Here is an 18,861-nt window from a genome sequence, read left to right as displayed (position 1 = left end):
ATTTTCTTTATCTTACAGCTTTAGAAGATTTTTTTTACTCTGGATTTGCATGTCCTCACCTTTATAAGTTGCCAGCCCATTTCTACAGTTCTCCTAGCCTAACTCAAGGGAAAGATTACTCAAGAGCACATGAAGATTTACAGCTGTCACAAAAATCAAGGAGAGGTTTTTGTTTGCTTTCACAGCTTTGTATTGCTCAACCATACTGTACTACAATTCAACTTTTGTATACAGAAAAGTACATAAATAATCTTATCACTTGACCCCTACCACAGCAATGCAAGCACCCACTTGTGACATAATGCATGCACTGGGATTTTGGGGAAGCCTGTTGCAATCATGTTGATTATTTACCATGTAAAACAACATCACTGTGGACAGGGGTAGGAGTTTCTACTAAAGGAGTCTGCTCCTCGCACCCTTTGGGCTTTGACCTGCGCAGCTTGGCCTCAGGATTTGGCTGCACCATCAGTGGATCGAGACGTTTCTTCCTCTGCTTCTTCTCCAGAAGTGCTCTCTGTGGAATAAAGAAAAACAGGAAACGGGGATGAGTAACCACATCGAGAGAGGCAGAATCCAAGCCTCAGCCACTGGCAATGACATGTTCCTGATCAGAATCTCAAACTTGAAATACTCTTGCAAGTTCTTACAAAAATCCTACACACAGATATCACTGAGGTTTTGGAGTGGGATACTGACTTTGATTCTCCACAAGACGTTGACATGGACGCCTCCTTATTTTCTGACCAGTCTTGAGACTACCAGTTAAATCCTTTCACCCAGTCTCAACTTCAGCAAACCTTAATACAAATAGATAAACTCAGCAGTCATCCATAACCCAGTATGAAACAGTCAGGGCTTGCAAAGGAAAAGGTTTTTATCTGAAAAGCTATCACCTTATAGGGAGAACTTAAAGCAAATAGTTCCCAGAAAACAATGCTGAGAGGTAAGACTTAAAGTGGGGAGACAAATAAATAAACAACAGTAATTAAAATAGGAATGATCCACTAAAAGGAAATTTGATCTACCTTGCAAAATTATTCCATATAATTCAGGACTGAAAGGAAAGATTGGTAAGTCGAAATGCTAAGAATTAAAAGATTATTTCTCCAAGATACATATACATTTGATACTTAAGATTTCCTACTCAACAAAAAGAAAAACAACTTCTAGACTTAAATCAAGACAATAGGGACATGGTGCCATTTTAAAGTCAGACTTCATCAGTCCTTAAAAACAAAGGTGATGCATGAAGAAGGAAAAATGATATTCTGCACCATTATGCAAACCATGTGCAAGCTCCTTACAGTAGATGCAGTTTATCCACAGCTGTCTCTTAGGTATCTGAACATCCCTGAAAATTGTTTTTGGTGACAGAAACCATTTCTCCATTAAATTATTTTCAGTCTCAATGCACCCACCAGACAAACAATTCATCCAGTACCAACAATTCAACCCACTTGAGACACAGACATTTTCTGGAGCCCTTTCCTCTCCCGTTATTCTTTTTCTCTTGTTGGTTTTTTCCTCTCCTATTAGTCTTTTTATCTCAAGTGAGATTAGTTTCTTAGGCAACCTCTCCCTGAGGAATTCCAACACAACTCAGCCCTTGACCCTTTATTCTGTCTGTTTTTTTCACTTATCTAAAAGAAAAAAAAAAAAAACACCATAAAAACCAAAAAACCAACCACCCAAAACTCAAACAAAACCAAACATACAAAACCTCAAATACAACAAACAAAACCACCTTGAAAAAAAATTACTAAATTACTTTTTTTATTTAAACTCAAAATCACCCTTTGAAGACTGAACTGCAATACAGGTAGTTTTTGCTACTGCAGAATTATTTGCAAGGATTATCCTGCAGAGCAAAAATTACACAGAATTCCAAAGAGATTATCACACTGGTCTAGAATAAGAAAAGAAACATAAGCAGTAAAGTCAAATTCTTAGAAACTGCTAATTACAGATGTGTTTTCCAAGAAGGCAGTCAGACCTTTCAGAAGAGTTTACATCTGTGTTGTTTGTTCCTTTTTTAAATTAAAGCTGAGGAAAAGTTTAAAACTGTCATGATAGCTTATAATTCTCCAAAGGAGAGAGGAAAAACAAGAATCAAAACATTATACTCAGAATGAGGATTTGAGAAAAATTGTTGTCAAGCCTTCTCTACCTGACAAATAAACAGGCAAGAAAAAAAAAATCCCAAAACCCAGAAACCAGACAACCTAAAGGCAGTAAGAAAATAAGAAAATATACAGCTACCGTTAAAATGCAACATTGAATTTGTGATCAACACAGGATATAGAAATTTCAAGAGTTATTTAGTGGGTTATTCTATTAGATGAACTTTTTTAAACATTTCACTGCTCACCAGTCTAAATTTTAATTATTATTCTTATACACTGTGTTACATCCAAGGGTTTCTAGGACTCACCAATCCAATAGGATCAGCTTATATTAAAACACTGCCAGTTTAAATAAATTATAATAAAACTAGCAGTTGCAATAAAACTAGCAGTTTACAGCTGGTGGATGTGACTGATCTTCCTTTCTTGTAAGAACCACAGGATAATCAAAGTGACAAAACTGGATAATGACTTAATTTTTTTAAAGGCTTCTCTTTACTACTTTGCATCCTGAGATGGAAAAAATAAGTGCAAGGCCTCTGTCAGGACAGCAAACAGTAGTTCATCTTCTCTCCATAGGGTGGCAGAGCAGCCTGCCCTTCAGTACCATGTATTCCCAGCCGTATTCCACTACGGAAGTAGGAAAGGGAAACAAGTATTTTGTTTGATTTTGTCTACTAATTAGCCTTTTCCTGCAGCTCTGTGTTACAGAAAAAAATCATATAATATTACTACATAAAATGTAGATAGTTCATGAACAGGACACCAGAACACACAAGCTTAAATAAATAACAGATTCCAATTATCATGATTTGTTTGGGATTTTGAGCACTCCATGCATTAAATTCTTCCAGAAACACCTTAGAAAACCATAAAATCAGAATATAGGACGACTAGAGGATCACAAACCATCAGCTCCCGTTCAAATGAGCTTTCATGAAGTCACATAAGAATATCTAGTGTGCTATTAAGACAACTAGTTTACTATCTCCAGCTGTGATGGCAGGAAGCTGATATACAACAAAGTTCCAACCACTCCAGCCTCGAAGGTGCAATCCTGTGCTACTCATTCGTTGGCACAGTCCTAACCCTAGCAGGCCATACAGGATGGGCCCTAGCCAGGGAACATCCTCTCCACTTCCAGCTGCCCCTTAGCCCCAGTGGCAGTGATGGTGGCAACAGTGAAACTCCACTGATGTGAAGCAGTGCACCACACCGAGCGCATAAAGAAACACGTCAGGCTCCGTGCTCCCCCTGCACTGGGAGATGCCAGCGTTGCACTTGGAGCCGCAGATGCCTCAGAAGACTCAAAAATCTTCTACTAATGAGGAAATAAGTACTGCATGAGCAACCACACACTCTTGCCTCAAGGAGAAGGCAGTAGTCCAGGAGGAAAAAGCATCCTGGCAGGCAGGCGGAGCTGGCCCACAGATGGAACCTGATGTCATGCACTATTATAAATAATATTTTACTGCAATTACAGGGTTTCCAAACCCATCACAAAGATGGATGGACAGGCAAGTCTCCGCTATGGCTTATTCCAGATTCTCTGTATGACCAGAAATTCTGTATATGACCCTGCTGGATTAAAACATTCTGCATTTTTAAAATTCCAAATCCTGCAATTGTTTATGATAAATTAATCAAGCAAAGCATCAGCTACAACCAGCAGCAAGTCCATCATATTTGGTAGTGATCTCCTATTGACCTCTGTTCCTTCAGAAGGCATAGTACTATTCATGTAAAAGTAGACTTTAGAATTAATATTCAAACCTAATTCTAAAATCCTAAGTTAGAGACTGTTAGCACTTCTCAACAAATCTCATTTGCAAAGGGCAGGGTGTTAAAATACATTTAGTAAAATTTTCTAGCTGTTTCTTTTGCAGATGATTGCAATCTCAACCAAATCCAAGAAAGATGGAAACAAATTTGAGAAAGGGAACAAATATTTAAACTGACCTCTTCAGGATGCAACTGACAGCTGCTCTGAGGGAATTCCACCCAGTCCTGAAGTTTTATTTTGGAGGAATAGCGATGCATCCCCACGGCATGGCCTGACACTAAGCAAACACTGATCACAGTACCCAGCACTAGGAGACAGTGATTATTACCAGATTATGACCCAAGACCAGTTTTAGAACAGACCCTGAGGTTCATCACTGGGATGTCAGACTATCCTTAGCTTTGGAACTTCTTACCAAATGGCATTTGACACTAAACGCTCTTTTATAGATTATTTTAATTAATTTAATTTAATTATTATTCTATTTTAAAATAAATTGTTTATTTGTTTTTAAACAAGTATCACTTGATAGTCTACAGATAAAGGACTACTGTAGCTTCCACAGCTATGACTAAAAATATATTTTACCTCTTGACTCTGGAGTGTTTTAGATAAATGCCTATATAGACTCAGACAAAGTTAATAATAAATTCAGCGCTTGAAGTCAAAGCCTAGCAAACTCAGACTACAAATAATGACCAGGTTCTGGTAAAGAGGATTACTACCCACTGCAACAGTTCCCTGAATACTGTAGTGTCTAGACTTAATGATCTTCAGCTGAGAAAGCACCTTCCCAAAAACCATACTTTAATTTGAACAAGAAGATTTTAATGGAAGACAGTGATCTGTGGTCCCTGTGAAATGCTCAGTTAGGGAATCATAAGAGTCTCACATCTTCTAATCTATTTACAAGCATTCGAAATTTCACAGAGAAAGTATATTAAGGATGGATACTTCATTGCTTTGAAGAATATGGTTCTGTAAGCATCCAGCAAACAGCACTTCAAAAACTGAGACCTATAGCCTAATAATTGACCCATGCTTGGCTGTAAATATTTTCATTGTAGGAACAAAAAAAAAGGTCAGGAGAGGCTGGAAATCCTTCTCAACAGCAGTGCTAAAGAGATTGTTCTATAGGAGGGTGAAACCGTTCCTTTGATGCCTAAAATGGATAATTCCCTGCAGTCTTCCCATCCTTTGATTTTTTTCCTGCTCTCTAGCAACTGAATCCCAATGACATAAGAGAACATATGAAAAATAAATTTATCAAACACACCAAGCCTACAAGCCATGGCAAGGCTGACTTGAACTAACAAAACCCATGAAAATCTCCATAGTTCATCAGACCAACCATTTTTAGCACTTCACCCCCATTTCTCAAGTCTCTAGAGGGCTGTTTGATTTTCTATACTTATTTTTACCAGCTTCAGCACTGTCATTTACCTGATTCTGTAGTTTCAGCTGTCGTAGTTTCATGCTTTCATCCTCAAAGATGCTGCAAAAGCAAAATAAACAAATTATTAATTATTGCTATTAAACAGTTTGCATTACAAGAGGATAGGATATTCTCAGACAACAACTTCATCATCAAGACTTAAAAATGACTGTTAGATATTACTTCCATCTCACATGAAGACCAAGACGCAAGGTATTAAACATCATATTCTGTCATAAATAAGACTGAACTCTGGCTTAGGCCCCTTACTAAACCATTCTGAAAAGATTTTGAAAGCACCAAAGGCTTCATTACTAGTAGATGGGTTATAAACCTCTATTGAGAGGGAGCTAGGAGACAGTTTACACCTGAAGGTTTAACACAGTTCAGATTGATTCTGTAAAGTCCCTGCTCTTTCATAGGATACCTGATTCCAAATTAAGTCAGTTTTGTCTTGGAGACAAACCTACATCATCTTCTCTTCCTGCAAGACGTTCCAGAACTACTGTTAATACCTGAGAGAACCCGTGTTTGCAACATCTGACATTAATTCCTAAAGGTAAAAAAAGAATGATTTCCCTATTTCAGCATATTATAGATAATTTCCTAAGAACTCTGATGTTTGTTCCAAGTTGTGTTCCATGTAGACTTCCCATTTGCTTTTGTATGATAACAAATTATAATATAAAATGCAATTTAGAGCAGCTAACCCCACAAAGGGGAAACGTTAATTGACTATTAAGCACATATTCTGCCGACCACAGTTGTGTTCTCTCCTTCAACACAGCTTTGACAAAGACCTCTCTAGAGGTAAGAAAGCATCAGGAAGAAGATACTTAATGTGGGGAAGAGACAAACATTATATATTTTATTAATAGCATCAGAAAAGCAGGGCAAGGCACAATTTCAATTTAAACAGGAAATTCTCTGTCTGGTCTAGGCATCCATAAATGTCCAGTGATGTGAAGTCACAAGCTGGCAGCCAGTGCTGAATATAAGCCTAACATGGAAAACCAGAGATGGAGAGAGACGGAGAGAGCAGAGCTGGGCTTTCTGCAAAACACATGCCATGGAAATTGGATTACAGCACTCAGAGCTAAGGAGAGAACACAAGCCTGAGTCCCGTTAACCCCTAGCAAACCCACATTTGACTCAGCTTCAGGCAAGCAGACAACAAATCAGAGGTCCTTAAAGACAAACTACCCCAGTAAACACAGACCCTGTTCCAGAAGGTTGAAATAAGCACAAAAAGAGTTCTGTAGCCACATTACATATAACAACTTTTATACTCTAATATTGATACTAATTATCCAACTAGTAGTATTTTAAACAAGTTACAACTGCCATTTCTTTTATACTCCACTGTTTCCTTACTTCTATTTTTTATCGTTTCTAATGCATTTGAAGTATCACACAAGAGGTCTAGGAACATGAAAACATCTTGTTTCCAAAAACTGATGTTACCCCTCACATGGACCTGTAATACATAGTGTCTTGGATTGTAAGGGAATGGAGGGCCTGGAAAAATTAGTGTCTTTCTTGATAGGGAAGGAGGGCTTTTGTGTATCCCCAAGGCAACAGTTGGAGTAATACAGTCATCTCCACTCGAAAACAGCCACAGTTTAAGAAAGAAACAAGCAGAAGCACATCTACTGAGCGCAGCACAATATGCAACAGTTGTCACACAAAACTTCAGCACAAAAGGTGACATGCTTATTATTTATAGCATAGGTGATGGTAAAGGCCATCTTTAGCAAAGCCGGAAACACAACTGAAAGTACCACTTAAAATATTCATGACAAAAAAAAACAACAACCCCCCACAAAAAAAAAAAAAAAAAAAAAAAAAAAAAAAAAAAAAAAACCCAAAACCAAAAAAAACCCCACCAAACGAACATACCACAGGAAAAAAAAAACCCTAAAAGGGAAAGGGAATAGTCCTTTTCTTCTCATATACCTACTGACTTAAGAAATTGATGACACTTGTTAACTGCAGTCAAGAGTTTGTTATAAAGCAGCCTATGTAACTGCAATCAACACCAGACTTACAGAGATGTTCTGATGGACACAAAGGTGTCCTGGGTAGATACAAGCTGCTATCTGTGGTTTTGTTGCTTTTCCTAGCAGAAAAGGGATCCCCAAACAATTTGAGTCTCTTTAGAAAATCAGAATAAATAAACACTACCACTTTAGGGAATAAGTTTACAGGGTTTCCTTTCTAGCTGGAAGATGACAAGGTGCTGAAATAGCAGGACTCACACACTTGCCTTGTTGAAATGTCCAGTGAAAATTATTTACTTTGTATGTTAAATTATTTTCTACCCAGACTGAAATAGTTACATTATGTAACAGAAGTGTAACACAGATTACACAGTGCCTCAACTCCGGCCATTTAACTTACGCTTGAACATAAAGATTCTAACAGGTCACAGAGCTTAATAAAGCAAAAAGATAACAAAGTGTTCTCTCTTACAATTTACTTTTAAACAAAATTGCTGAGTAGCAGGCAAAACAAAATGAAAGCAACCATGAATGCTTTCCATTTTAAAGTGCAAGGATTCCCACAAGCAGTAAAGCAAAAAAACTAAACTCACGAGCAATGTAGCACTATAAATATTAGTTTAAAAAAACTCCTTTCACATTCTTTTTATTTACTACTCCTGCAACCTTTCTTCCAGGATTCATCATTATGAAAGCATAACACAATAATTAGTCAAAAAAGAGATTCCCACACTTCAAACTTTTTTCTACCCCCCACAGCAGGGTTGGTGTTATTACAAACTTTAACAGGAAAACACTGCCAGAGTCACTCCCACAGCTCACCACTAAGGAATGTAAGTGGTGTGCTAATCCAGCTGCAGGCTTCAAACAGGAATCCTCCTTCAGCTGCACTGACAACACAGACCCACGTTCTTTGGACATGCCCACACCAAACCACTGCGCTCTCTGCTTTTCTGTTTGAAGGGTTTTTGTGCAATAAGAATTAAATATCCATCAGGAACAGGAAAAAAAAAAGGCAGAATTTCCATAGCTACAACACCACAGTTAAGAACAGGGGGAAAAAAATCCCGACCACCAAAACAGTTGCCCATTTACCCTTGATAAATAAGAACTGCATATTTTCAAACAGTCTGTATCAATGCCCTCTCCCCAGCCACAGCGGCACAGCAGCCTACGCGAGATCCTGCCCACAGACACCACTGCTACATTTACCAGAATCCACCTGCAATCCTACTGAAGCTGCACGACAGGTAACAGACACGGGCCACAGAGAAAAGATTCCTTGTATGTTCTGTTCTGGGTAAAGACTAATGAGAGTGCAGGATACAGAATAAAAATGAGAGTGGGAAAGCAACTTAAATAATATTTAATAAAACATGGAAGATGGCAAGATGCAGAGGGATTCAAGGATTAACATGGAGCAAAAAGTTTTTATTTTTAACTGGTAGCATCTCAAATTCCTACCGAAATCAGAATGAGCCTGGTTTTCATTTCATAACCCAAATTAAAGTGTTGCAATAGGAATATGCAACAGATCTATTATAAATGTATTTGATCTTTCCTAACCATTTTCAGAACAGCAAACAACCACATTGAAGACGTAACTCACAGATTATTTAACAGATATTCATATATACAACTGAAGCTTCCTTTTTGTGTGGTTTATTTTCCTTTCTGTAAAAAAGGAACACTACATCTATTGACAGTTCCTTCAGAATGGACATATTTTTCAATTACGTTGAAATTTTGGCATTACAAACTGTGGATAGACAGAGGTAACACTCTTTTTTTCATTGCAGCTTGTCTGTGTTCCTGAGTATGCTGTACTTGGGGGGGAAAAAAAAAAAAACAACCAACCAAAATACTTTTATTTAAGCACTTGGCAATAATTACCATTGAATCAGCCAAACACAAATTCACAGTATAATCCAACTCCGAGAACAATGAAAAACCCTGATATTAAAGCAGAACGTAGAACATAAAAGCAATCCACCAGCCCAAAAATGTTCTCCCATTCTGTCCAAGGTCCACACAAGGGAAAGGACTGAAGAATTAAAGAGAGTTCAGCAGAAAGCTGAACAAATTGATCAAGGACTGGAAAGTGCCCCTCTTAGCATGATTTCAATGCATCCTACAGTTTATTCAAGAGAAAATCAATACACTGCACTGTATTCCAGCGATCTGAGGGTACAGATGACATTGATAAGAGAGAAGACAACAAAATCCAGACATAAATAACTGACACTAAATAATTTTTTTATTTAACACTGCAACTAATTAACCATTAGGATAACTCATGGAGAGCTGTGGCTTTTCAATGGAAAACAACAGGTTTTAATCAAGCTTGAATATCATTATGTTAACAGTTGCTGTTGTAGACCAAGGCTATGGTTTACCTCCTGTTTCAGGTGTGGTTATCCCAGATGGGAGAGCTAAGCATTCTTCCTTCAGGTTATTTAAATTAAATCCCCTTTATATACTGTTGAAGCTAAAAAGGAGGCAAAAAGAAAACAAAAAAGGTTGTCTTTATCATGGATCATGGACTAGTTTTGGAAGGAATTGACTGGCTGCAGTTGTGAAGGAGAGGCAATAAGCAGTGGAAGTAAGAAAGGCAACAGGAAAGAGCAGCCTGCAGAGACAAAATGTTCTACATTACTCAGAACTTACTGGAAAGACATATCTGAAATACATTAAACACAGGAAAACACCATGATAGATTTCCCTGCATTCAATAAAATGTACATTCTTCATATTCCACTAAAGAAATACTATACTCAGTTTCTCCTCCTAAACAAACAATGCAGCAAAGCCTTGCAGATTTAAAGGTTTCCCAGTTAGCTAAATCTATCCTGCAATTCAAATAGTTAAAGGTTTGGTAAAGAAACAGTAAGTTTGGCTGCCTCTTTTAAGAAGAAGGTCAGACTAGCTGACAGAAGCAGACGCCACTCCAACCTTAAATGAAAACCTGACCCAAGAGAAGGAAAGACAGCTTGCTTTGCCTTTGAACTGTTCTTTACAGCACATATCAGCCCTGTATACGCACTCAATTCTTGTGAGAAAAACTATGGAATTATTACCTATTTGTGCACAGCTCTAGGGGAGGTATGAAAGTTTCACATAGTCCATAGTTTGGCGGAGAGATTCAGGGAAAGTGTCTGGTAGAAACTTCCAGATCATTTCAAAGTGAACTGGATGTTTGAGTTCACTGTGCCTTTTTTGTATCAGTCTGACACAGAAATCCTTTCAAGAAGCACAATCTTTAGATATTAGTGGGAACGTGAACCTATACACTAATAATAAAGATCCGTATATTTTCAGTTGTTTCCATTGCTCTACTTCTTTTAAAGGGGCTCCAAGGTACAATAACACAATTTTGGTCCACAAATCTTCCTACTTTCCCAATATCTTATGTTCCACAAGACTGCTTCCATCAGGAATCTTACAAAGCTCATATAATTCCTTTTTCCTTTACAGAACAATTTATTAATGTAGTAGCAGCAGTTATGTCTCTGAGTAATACTCCAAGAACTTAAAAATCAGAGGATGAGAAGAATGTGGCTTGTGGCCCACATCTTCATCCACTAAATTTTATTTTTAGCTGTAGAAGTACAAGTAAAAGCAACTTCAGTAAGAAATGTTGAGTCAGCTGGTGTGAAAATGTTTTCACTCTTAACCCTCCAAGAAACTTTGCTGGGGATTATTCTCTTCTGAACTACAGCTATGAAAGAAAACAGAAGCTGTAGAAAAAAACATTAGTTGGAGAAGGATTCTTATCTTTCTAAAGATATAATCCAAACAAAAATTGCAACATTATCTCTGGAAACTTGAGGAATAAAATTTATCTGCAATGCACCTTCCAATCCACGAAAGGGTGGAGTCCTGACACAGCTGTAATTGCACATTTTTTGGAAAATACATAGCATACCATCCATAAGAGTGAAGGTTACCAAATTTTTCTGCCTTCCCCAAGGCAGAAGAGTGGGGGTTTTGACAAACACAAGATATTCTTTCCTTCATAATTAATTAGCAGTAAGTCTGGTAATTAATGAGCCATAAAATGCCACATCTATTTCCAAGTAACATGGCTAAAGTTGCATCAATATTTCATTAAATTCTTTTTAAGCAGGTGATACTTCAATAAAGGCAAGTTTTAGTGCATCTGCCTTTTTTTACAGAAATTGGTTTGACCTTTGATCCCTCTGCACCCCAAAAACACTAATGCCAATAGAATACTGTTTTGAGAAAGGGTTCACAAAATTTGTTTGGAAAGTTTTTCATCTACTGAACATATTATGAGAACAATGGCATGGAAAGAGTGAACACCTAGTTTTGGAAGCAATTCTGAATGAGGGAGACTGTCTTGGATTTGCTTTAGTATAGAGATTATGTCCCACACAATAGAGATTGAATAAGATTTATCTCAGAATATTTGAAAGTAAGTATAAAGTGAGCCAATAAGAACAATAAAGTCAACTGCCAGACGAGTGTGGATCAAGGGAGCAACTAGAGACAAGCACTGAGATCTGCATGTCCTCCTTCATTTCAAAATACACCAGAATCCACTACATATTCCTGCCAGTAACTTGTATCAACTATCTGAACAATTTACAACTTAAAGATCAATTTACAACTTTTAAAAAAATCCTAAAGAATGAAAATGGCATGCTAATCTTTTAAAACTTCTGCTTCTACCTACCTGCAGGCTTAAAAAAGGAATTTTAATGTCAAATTACAAGATGTTTTTCTTTAAAGCCACACAGATCAGAGGCATGTCAAAAATACCCAAATAAAAACACCCACCATCTGCCCTTCCCCGCCACCCAATCCCCTCAAAAAAGACCCCAAAACCTGAAAAGAATAGTGTTCTGAAGAATATATGTATATTCTTTGTATCTATATGGATATGGATATGTTTCACCTATATTGTGGCAAAACAGCTGCCCCAACAACTCATAGCAATAAGAATACTGTGCTGAAGAAAGAATTCAAGCAAAAACTAATCCGAGGAGCACATGCGACAAACATTATTTGCTATAAAACATTAACAGGCTAATAATTATTTTTGTTGGCTAAACTCACAAAAGGAGTGAATTTAATGCAAGCCTACCCTTGCAGCACCACGCTTTCCATACTTGCATCGATTTTGGGGCGACTGTTCACATGCCAAACATAACTAAGGTAAATAATGATGCAGTTCAGTTTTGACTGACCACAGCCAAGTCAATGAAGAGAAAAAAGGAATTTTTGGTACAGGACACAAGCTTCTGTTTTCTTTACAGTACTTGTTCCAGTGATTTTGTAAGCTAAAATGGAACTGTGCAGGCAAAGTAAAATGACCACTCAAAAGATCACACCTGCCTTCAGTTTCAAAATGGTATCTGTGAAAGCACAAAACCCCAGTATAAAATTATCATCTCAGAAGTGCAGTGGGATATTCTCTACACCATTACACACCAACACAAACGCACTCCCAGTAAGGAAGAAAGAATGTTCAGGCAGATTAAAAAAGGAACCTGCTAGTAAAGTAACAGAATATTAAGAAATGAAAGGTCCATAGGAAAAAAGCTGAATTATGGTAAACAAAGAATGAAGTATATACTGTTTGTTGAGACTCATTTTTCAGAAACTGATTCATGTTGTTTTGGTGGACAAGAAGTTTATCACGAGCCAGCAATTCTCTCTCCCAAGGCAGCATCCTGGGCTGTATTAGGGTAAGCACTGCCAGCAGGCTGAGGGAGTGACACCAGCCCTCTGCTGGTGAAGCCACACACGAGTGCTGCATCCAGGTCTGGGCTTCTGGAGCAAGAAAGAGATGGACAACCTGGAGCAAAACCAGCAAAGGGCCACAAAGGTGCTTAAAGGACCAGAGTATCTTTTACATGAGGTGAGGCTGAGAGAACTGGGCCTGGACAAGTGAAGACTCAGGAGGCAACTTGTCCATGTGCATAAATAGCTGATGGAAGGGTATAAAGCAAATAAAGCCAGCAGTGCCTACTGACAGGACAAGGGACGATGGACACAAACTAAAGCACATGAAATTATACCCAACATCAAGAAAAAAAAATTTCCAGAGAAAGTGTCAAATACTGGAACAGGTTGCTCAGAAAAATGGTAGAGTCTCCATCTATATTCAAAACCCAACTGGACACTATTCTGTGCAATCTGCTCCAGCCAACCCTGCTTAAGATGCCTAAGATGATGCCCCAGATCATCTCAAGAAGTCCCTTCCAGCCTCTGTGATTCTGTCTGGTTGGGTTCTTGAGATGACAAGTTTAGATCCCAAGTGAGAGAGCACAAACTTCATGACAATAAAAAATACAGGCTGTTGCAAGAAAATGCAACAGGAATAAAAGCATCATGGAAAGGTTACACATTGAGCTCAGAGCTATTTTCACTACTGTATTGCTTGGTGTTTTACACACCATTCAAAAGGTGACTTATCAAGTACCAAAGATTAGCACCTCTTACTCAGAAAAAGGGAACAGAGCAAGGAAAATAAATCAGCACTCTCTGGACAGAAGCTAGTATGACAGTCTTCTATAAAGAAGAGTGCACTCAAAAGCCTGTGTCATTCTCTGCTAGACTACACTGGGAGAACAGAAAGGAGATTCTTGTTTTCCTTAGCCAAAAGTCTCAACTAAATTCATTTCTGCAAACCTAAAGCAAAAAGAGTATTCTCCTCCTGGAAGGAAGGCCAAGAGAAGCCAGAAATCCACACATGCCATTAACCATCAAAGCCATTGTCAATGCTGGGAAGGAAGAATAGGCACATAAACTTACAATTTAAGTGCACAGCCAAACAGGGGGTTTCAACTGGGTTTTTATTAAAATTCTTTCAAGAAAAGAGAGACAAGGAACCTCCTGTCAGGCATATTCCTTCAAGAGTTCACAGCTGGCGACTCCATGACTCAGGACTTTTCAGCTCCTAACCACCATGACAACTGCAGAGCACTGTGCTTCAGGTTTATTCAGTTGAACCTAATGAAACTCAGGTTTCTGCTCAGGAAAAGAAAGAGACATTTTTTCCACAAGCAGAACTTCACTTTTCTATTTAATGTCCTCTCAGCTACATGCTTCAAATCCCCATGGTCATTTCACTTTCAGAAACACCTCTGCCCAAGGAAAGAGGAAAGCAAAATCCCCAAGGGGTTGGAATTCCGTCTCCCGTGATCTTGTTTGTGAATTACTAAACCTTGCCTGTCACTTTTGTTGATGTTGTACCTTATTACAACAGGAAGCCAGTGAAATGTAGAGCAGCCATGATTCTCTCCTAGCAACAAAGGCAGCAGTTAAATAGCACGTGCTATGCTTAACCCAGACCAGGTAACAAACCTCAAACTTCCCTGAAAACAAGTGCATCACCCTTGACAAGACGAATTGCACTTGTCTAATAATATTTCAGACTAAAAAATAGGGAAAGGAATATGAAATTTTCTGAACTGACACTCTAACTGTAGACCTTTATTCCCAGTCTAGATTTTTTTTTTTTATTTTAGAAAAATTGAAAGGGAAAGCCATTAAAGAGACAGAAACAGCAAACTGTCATTTCAATCTCAAATGAGGTGACTTGGCAAGATGTCACTGCTAGATCTTAGTTCTTGTTCTTTTTTTGCCTCAGATACCACATAAGAATGCAAAGTCAGAAAGGAATGTAGAAGCACCCAGACTCATATAGCAAGCACACAGGCAGTTAAGAGTTCAAACATCCCACAGAGTGTGTTTTAAAGAGCACTAAGAGTTGGCGTAAATGTTCCTGCAGCAGTCTAAGGCAACATCTCCAGGCATATCAGCAAATCCACTAAGAAGAGAATTCATCCCATGACCCAGTTACAACACAATTTTATTTTGGAGATCACTCAGCTGTGCCTCAGCAACAAAACGAGTCTGGAGCTATCCCAGTGCAAGCCTGGCTACACAAAGTTTTCACACATACAAAGCCATAATTATGTTAAGTCGGTCCATTTGTCCCTCCTACAAGTACCACATGAACAGTGATTAAGAAAAATAAAAGAAAAAAAAAGGCAGAAAAGTAGTGGCTCTCTGAAAAAAAAAATGGGTCAGCAGGAACCTAAATTCTAGGTGATAAGAGAAGGGAAAAGAGCTAACTAGAAACTAAAGAGATAATTCAAACAAGGTTCAACTTTAGGATACCTCTTTGCAACTGCTGTTACCAAGTGAATCTCAAATTGTATGTGGAAATTTTAGTCAAACATAGTTGCCTTTTCTCTTTTGCCACTGCTGTCTACACCACAAGAAGCGAGATGACTCCTTCATTCACATTAACAGTAGCAGCATCAAATTGCAAAAGGTTTTCTTTTCCATTGAATCTGTACTCCAAGGAGTACATATCAACCACACTTATAAAATATTTACAGAATCATCTCACTTTGGACAGATTTCTTCATTATAATGTTTAGAGCTGAAAGGGGTGAAGGAAACAGGATATTAAGCCAATCCCCGTTCATCTAAGGATAAGATTTGCAGAATTTTAAGTCCTGGAATTTAACAAACGTTGCTTAGTAGTTTTAAGAAGGTCACCGGTCCCTAAATAAAAATACCCAAGGACTGAGAGAGATGCTGAGAGGCTTTTAAAAGGACCTTTAAACTTCTGTGCTTCTCTGGTTTACAGGTACAGCTAAAATAATTAGCAAAGTATTTTGTCTTTTTTCTCCTCAAAATCATAATCATGGTGCATTTATAAAATACTCAAGCCCAGCAGGCATGGAGATTCCTGATAGCCTCAACTACATTCAGGTTTTTAAAATGTGGAAAGGGCTTTTGGCTGGACAACAGTACTACTTTTGAAGTTTTCAACTTCTCTTAATCTGTGGGCTCTAAATATTTTGAAAATCGAGCTTGTTGGCAACAGACTGTTTTCCTTCATTAACTTTGGGAGACACTGAGGAATTATCCCAGAGTTCCTGAGCTCACAAACTGAAAGCCACTAACAGATTCCTGTCCGGACCCCAAGGAGGCATCCAAATGAGGGCAGGACCACTGTTGCTGACATCCAGTTTAGCAATCTCTGTAGACTCAGTCAAGATTTTTGCCTCCTGAAAATGATGTTCCTCTTACATGACACCTGCAAGTCAGAAGCTGAAGCATATTTGGAATGCAGTGTGTGGGAAGCTTTAAGCATTCCTGTACGCTGTGTGACTGGTGTGCAAAAGGGCAAAGTCCATTGGTCTCTGAGATTCTAAAACACATACTACCATGAGAAATAAATTTCCTTCACAATATTTTAAAAGCTCACAATAATTAAGAATTACTTTTATGCCTGAATATTTCTACACTAATAATTTCATGGTAAGTCTCCAAATGGACTTTCCCAAATAAGAGAGAAGGTCTAGCACTCATCAAAACCCTGAAATAGCAATATCAAGCTTATCATTTTCTAAAGCATAAAGACAGTTATGCCGTGTCCACCTGAAAGCCAAACTTTGAAATGAAGTTGAGCAATTTCAGTGGCAGACAGCTCCAGTGGAAGAAGTCTAACACAACACAGTATTTGCAAGTGACAGCCTGTGGATGGCCTAAATCCAAGATCTCTGCTGTCTATCCATCATCATGTATATCACAGGACACCGACAAAACAATATGCATTAAGTTTTGACTGGCAATATTCAATTATTTCTGTCCATCAGAAATAAAATACTTTCAATAACTTTATGTGCATTTTTCACATTGCTCAATAGTAAAGGCATTCCAACCCTGGGGGGAGAAAATGGCAAAACCAAAAATGCTGCCAACCAGTTGTCAGGTACAGCTTTGTTCAGCTTTGCCCAGAGTATCTTCACTGCCATGAAGTGCCAGTTTTTATGTATCACAATTACCTTTTCTATAAAATCCACTGTTTGGACAACTGGCAACTACTTTACCACACATGAGTTCCACTAACCAGATTAGTGACTTCTGGATAATCTTACTATTTTTGTCTCAGAAAAAGAAGACTCTTCCTAAGAATACAGACATTTGTCTTCATCAAATTCATTACAATGCTGATGAACACTCCAACTTCAGAGTCAGACTCCTAAAAATAATAAGTCTTCCAGATCTATTTTAAAATTACGTACTTTTCTTTACATTCACATATTCTAGTTTTCTAACCTTAACCATGGGGACTAAGAAAGCTAAAGAAATGAACGTTTCTTTAATGAACTGGGATGGGAGGGAAGCAGCTATCCCAGGAATTGCTGTTATCATTCAACTGTTTCTGTGGGGCACCCATAAAAAAAAGTACCCAAGACAAGTTTCTTAGCAGAAAGAAATTATGCCAGTAGAACTGCTACCAGAAGAGCAGCATTATTTCCTGTAGCGTCAACTCTGTCAGACTTTAAGGTCTACTGTGCAGGGAAATTTACACATGCCTGGACATCATTTCCTTAAAAATTGTTTCCAGAACTGCAAGACAACCCGAGGCTTTTCATGTCGGTATAAAGAAGTAATCTAATATCCCCCAGCATATTTGGTGGCCCGAGCAATTACAATTAACTCTATTGTTGCTTTTCATCCTCCTTAAATTACAAAATGGAACAATATATGTTAAAAAAAATATATATACTGTTTCTCTTCTACACTGTGTTCATTATCATTTAACTATCCAAAGTTTAGGTTTCTCTCTTTACTTATTTCTTCCTATCCAGAGGCACAAAGAGATTTTCCTGAGTTTTTTGCAATCACAAAAATTCTGCCAAACCCCGTTTTCTCTGCTTGCCAGTATACTCAATTTCAAATAATTTAGTTTTTGAGCTACTTAAGCGCCCCACAATCATAAAATCTTTCCAAAACCGCTTCTCCATAGCTCACAGCTGTTTTTCCTATTACATCAGTTGAGTTCATTTCAGTTATTCCTCCCTTTTTTCCTTGCAAAGGCACACCGAGAGTGATCCTAAACACCCACAGAGCTTCATTAGGAGGAGCAGAGGGGCTGAATAACACCGCGAAAACGCTTCACAGCAGCACCTAGAAACCAAGAGTGGACCCAGACACAACAAAACCTGTTTAATCTACAAGTATTCAGACGATGCGCACCGACGTTGAAGAGTGAAGCGCATAAAACACCCCCGCCCATGAAACCGCGGCACGGCTGCCGCCCGCCCGCGGGTGTCCCCGAGGCAGCGCCGACCCGCGTGGCCGCTCCGCCCGCCCGGGCCCCGCTGCGGCCGCTCACGCCGGCACCGGGCGCTGCTGCCCTTAGGCGAGGCAGCCGCTGCCCAGGCCTGTTCGGCCCCGGGGCCGCCAGCGCCGCTCACCTGCGGGCGGCGGGACCGCCCGGCTGCCCGGCTCCGTCCATCGCCGCCCCGCCGTTGCCACGGGCCCCCGCTCGCCGCTGCCCTTAGCGACGGCGCGCGGCACTGAGGCGCGCCGCCATTGGCCGGGGCCGCGAGCACGCCGCCCGCCGATTGGCCCGGGCGCCGCGCAGGCGCAGCGGAACACAACGGCCGCCCCCGTCCCGCCCCGCTGCCTGCGGCGGGAGCCGCGGGGGGCACGGAGCGCTTTCCCCACACGCTGCCCCAG

At 39.2% G+C, this 18,861-nt stretch overlaps 1 protein-coding gene across 1 annotated transcript in view; it reads right to left on the bottom strand.

The window, feature by feature from the left end:
* TULP3 (TUB like protein 3) overlaps positions 1–18,714 on the bottom strand; it is a 32,424-nt gene extending 13,710 nt beyond the window's left edge. Inside the window, exons 1-3 of the mRNA XM_066175352.1 lie at positions 18,597–18,714; positions 5,353–5,404; positions 355–517 (exon numbers count right to left, since the gene is read on the bottom strand). Of these exons, the coding sequence (XP_066031449.1) occupies positions 355–517; positions 5,353–5,404; positions 18,597–18,637 (256 nt within the window). The 5' untranslated portion in view covers positions 18,638–18,714. The remainder of the gene's footprint in view (positions 1–354; positions 518–5,352; positions 5,405–18,596) is intronic.
* Between the last annotated feature and the right edge of the window lie 147 nt (positions 18,715–18,861).

This window comes from Chamaea fasciata, unplaced genomic scaffold (assembly GCF_029207755.1).
Source record: "Chamaea fasciata isolate MVZ Bird 193981 ecotype frontalis unplaced genomic scaffold, bChaFas1.0.hap1 SCAF_2, whole genome shotgun sequence".
Taxonomy (NCBI): Eukaryota; Metazoa; Chordata; class Aves; order Passeriformes; family Sylviidae; genus Chamaea; species Chamaea fasciata.
This window is presented reverse-complemented; position numbering and strand designations above follow the sequence as displayed.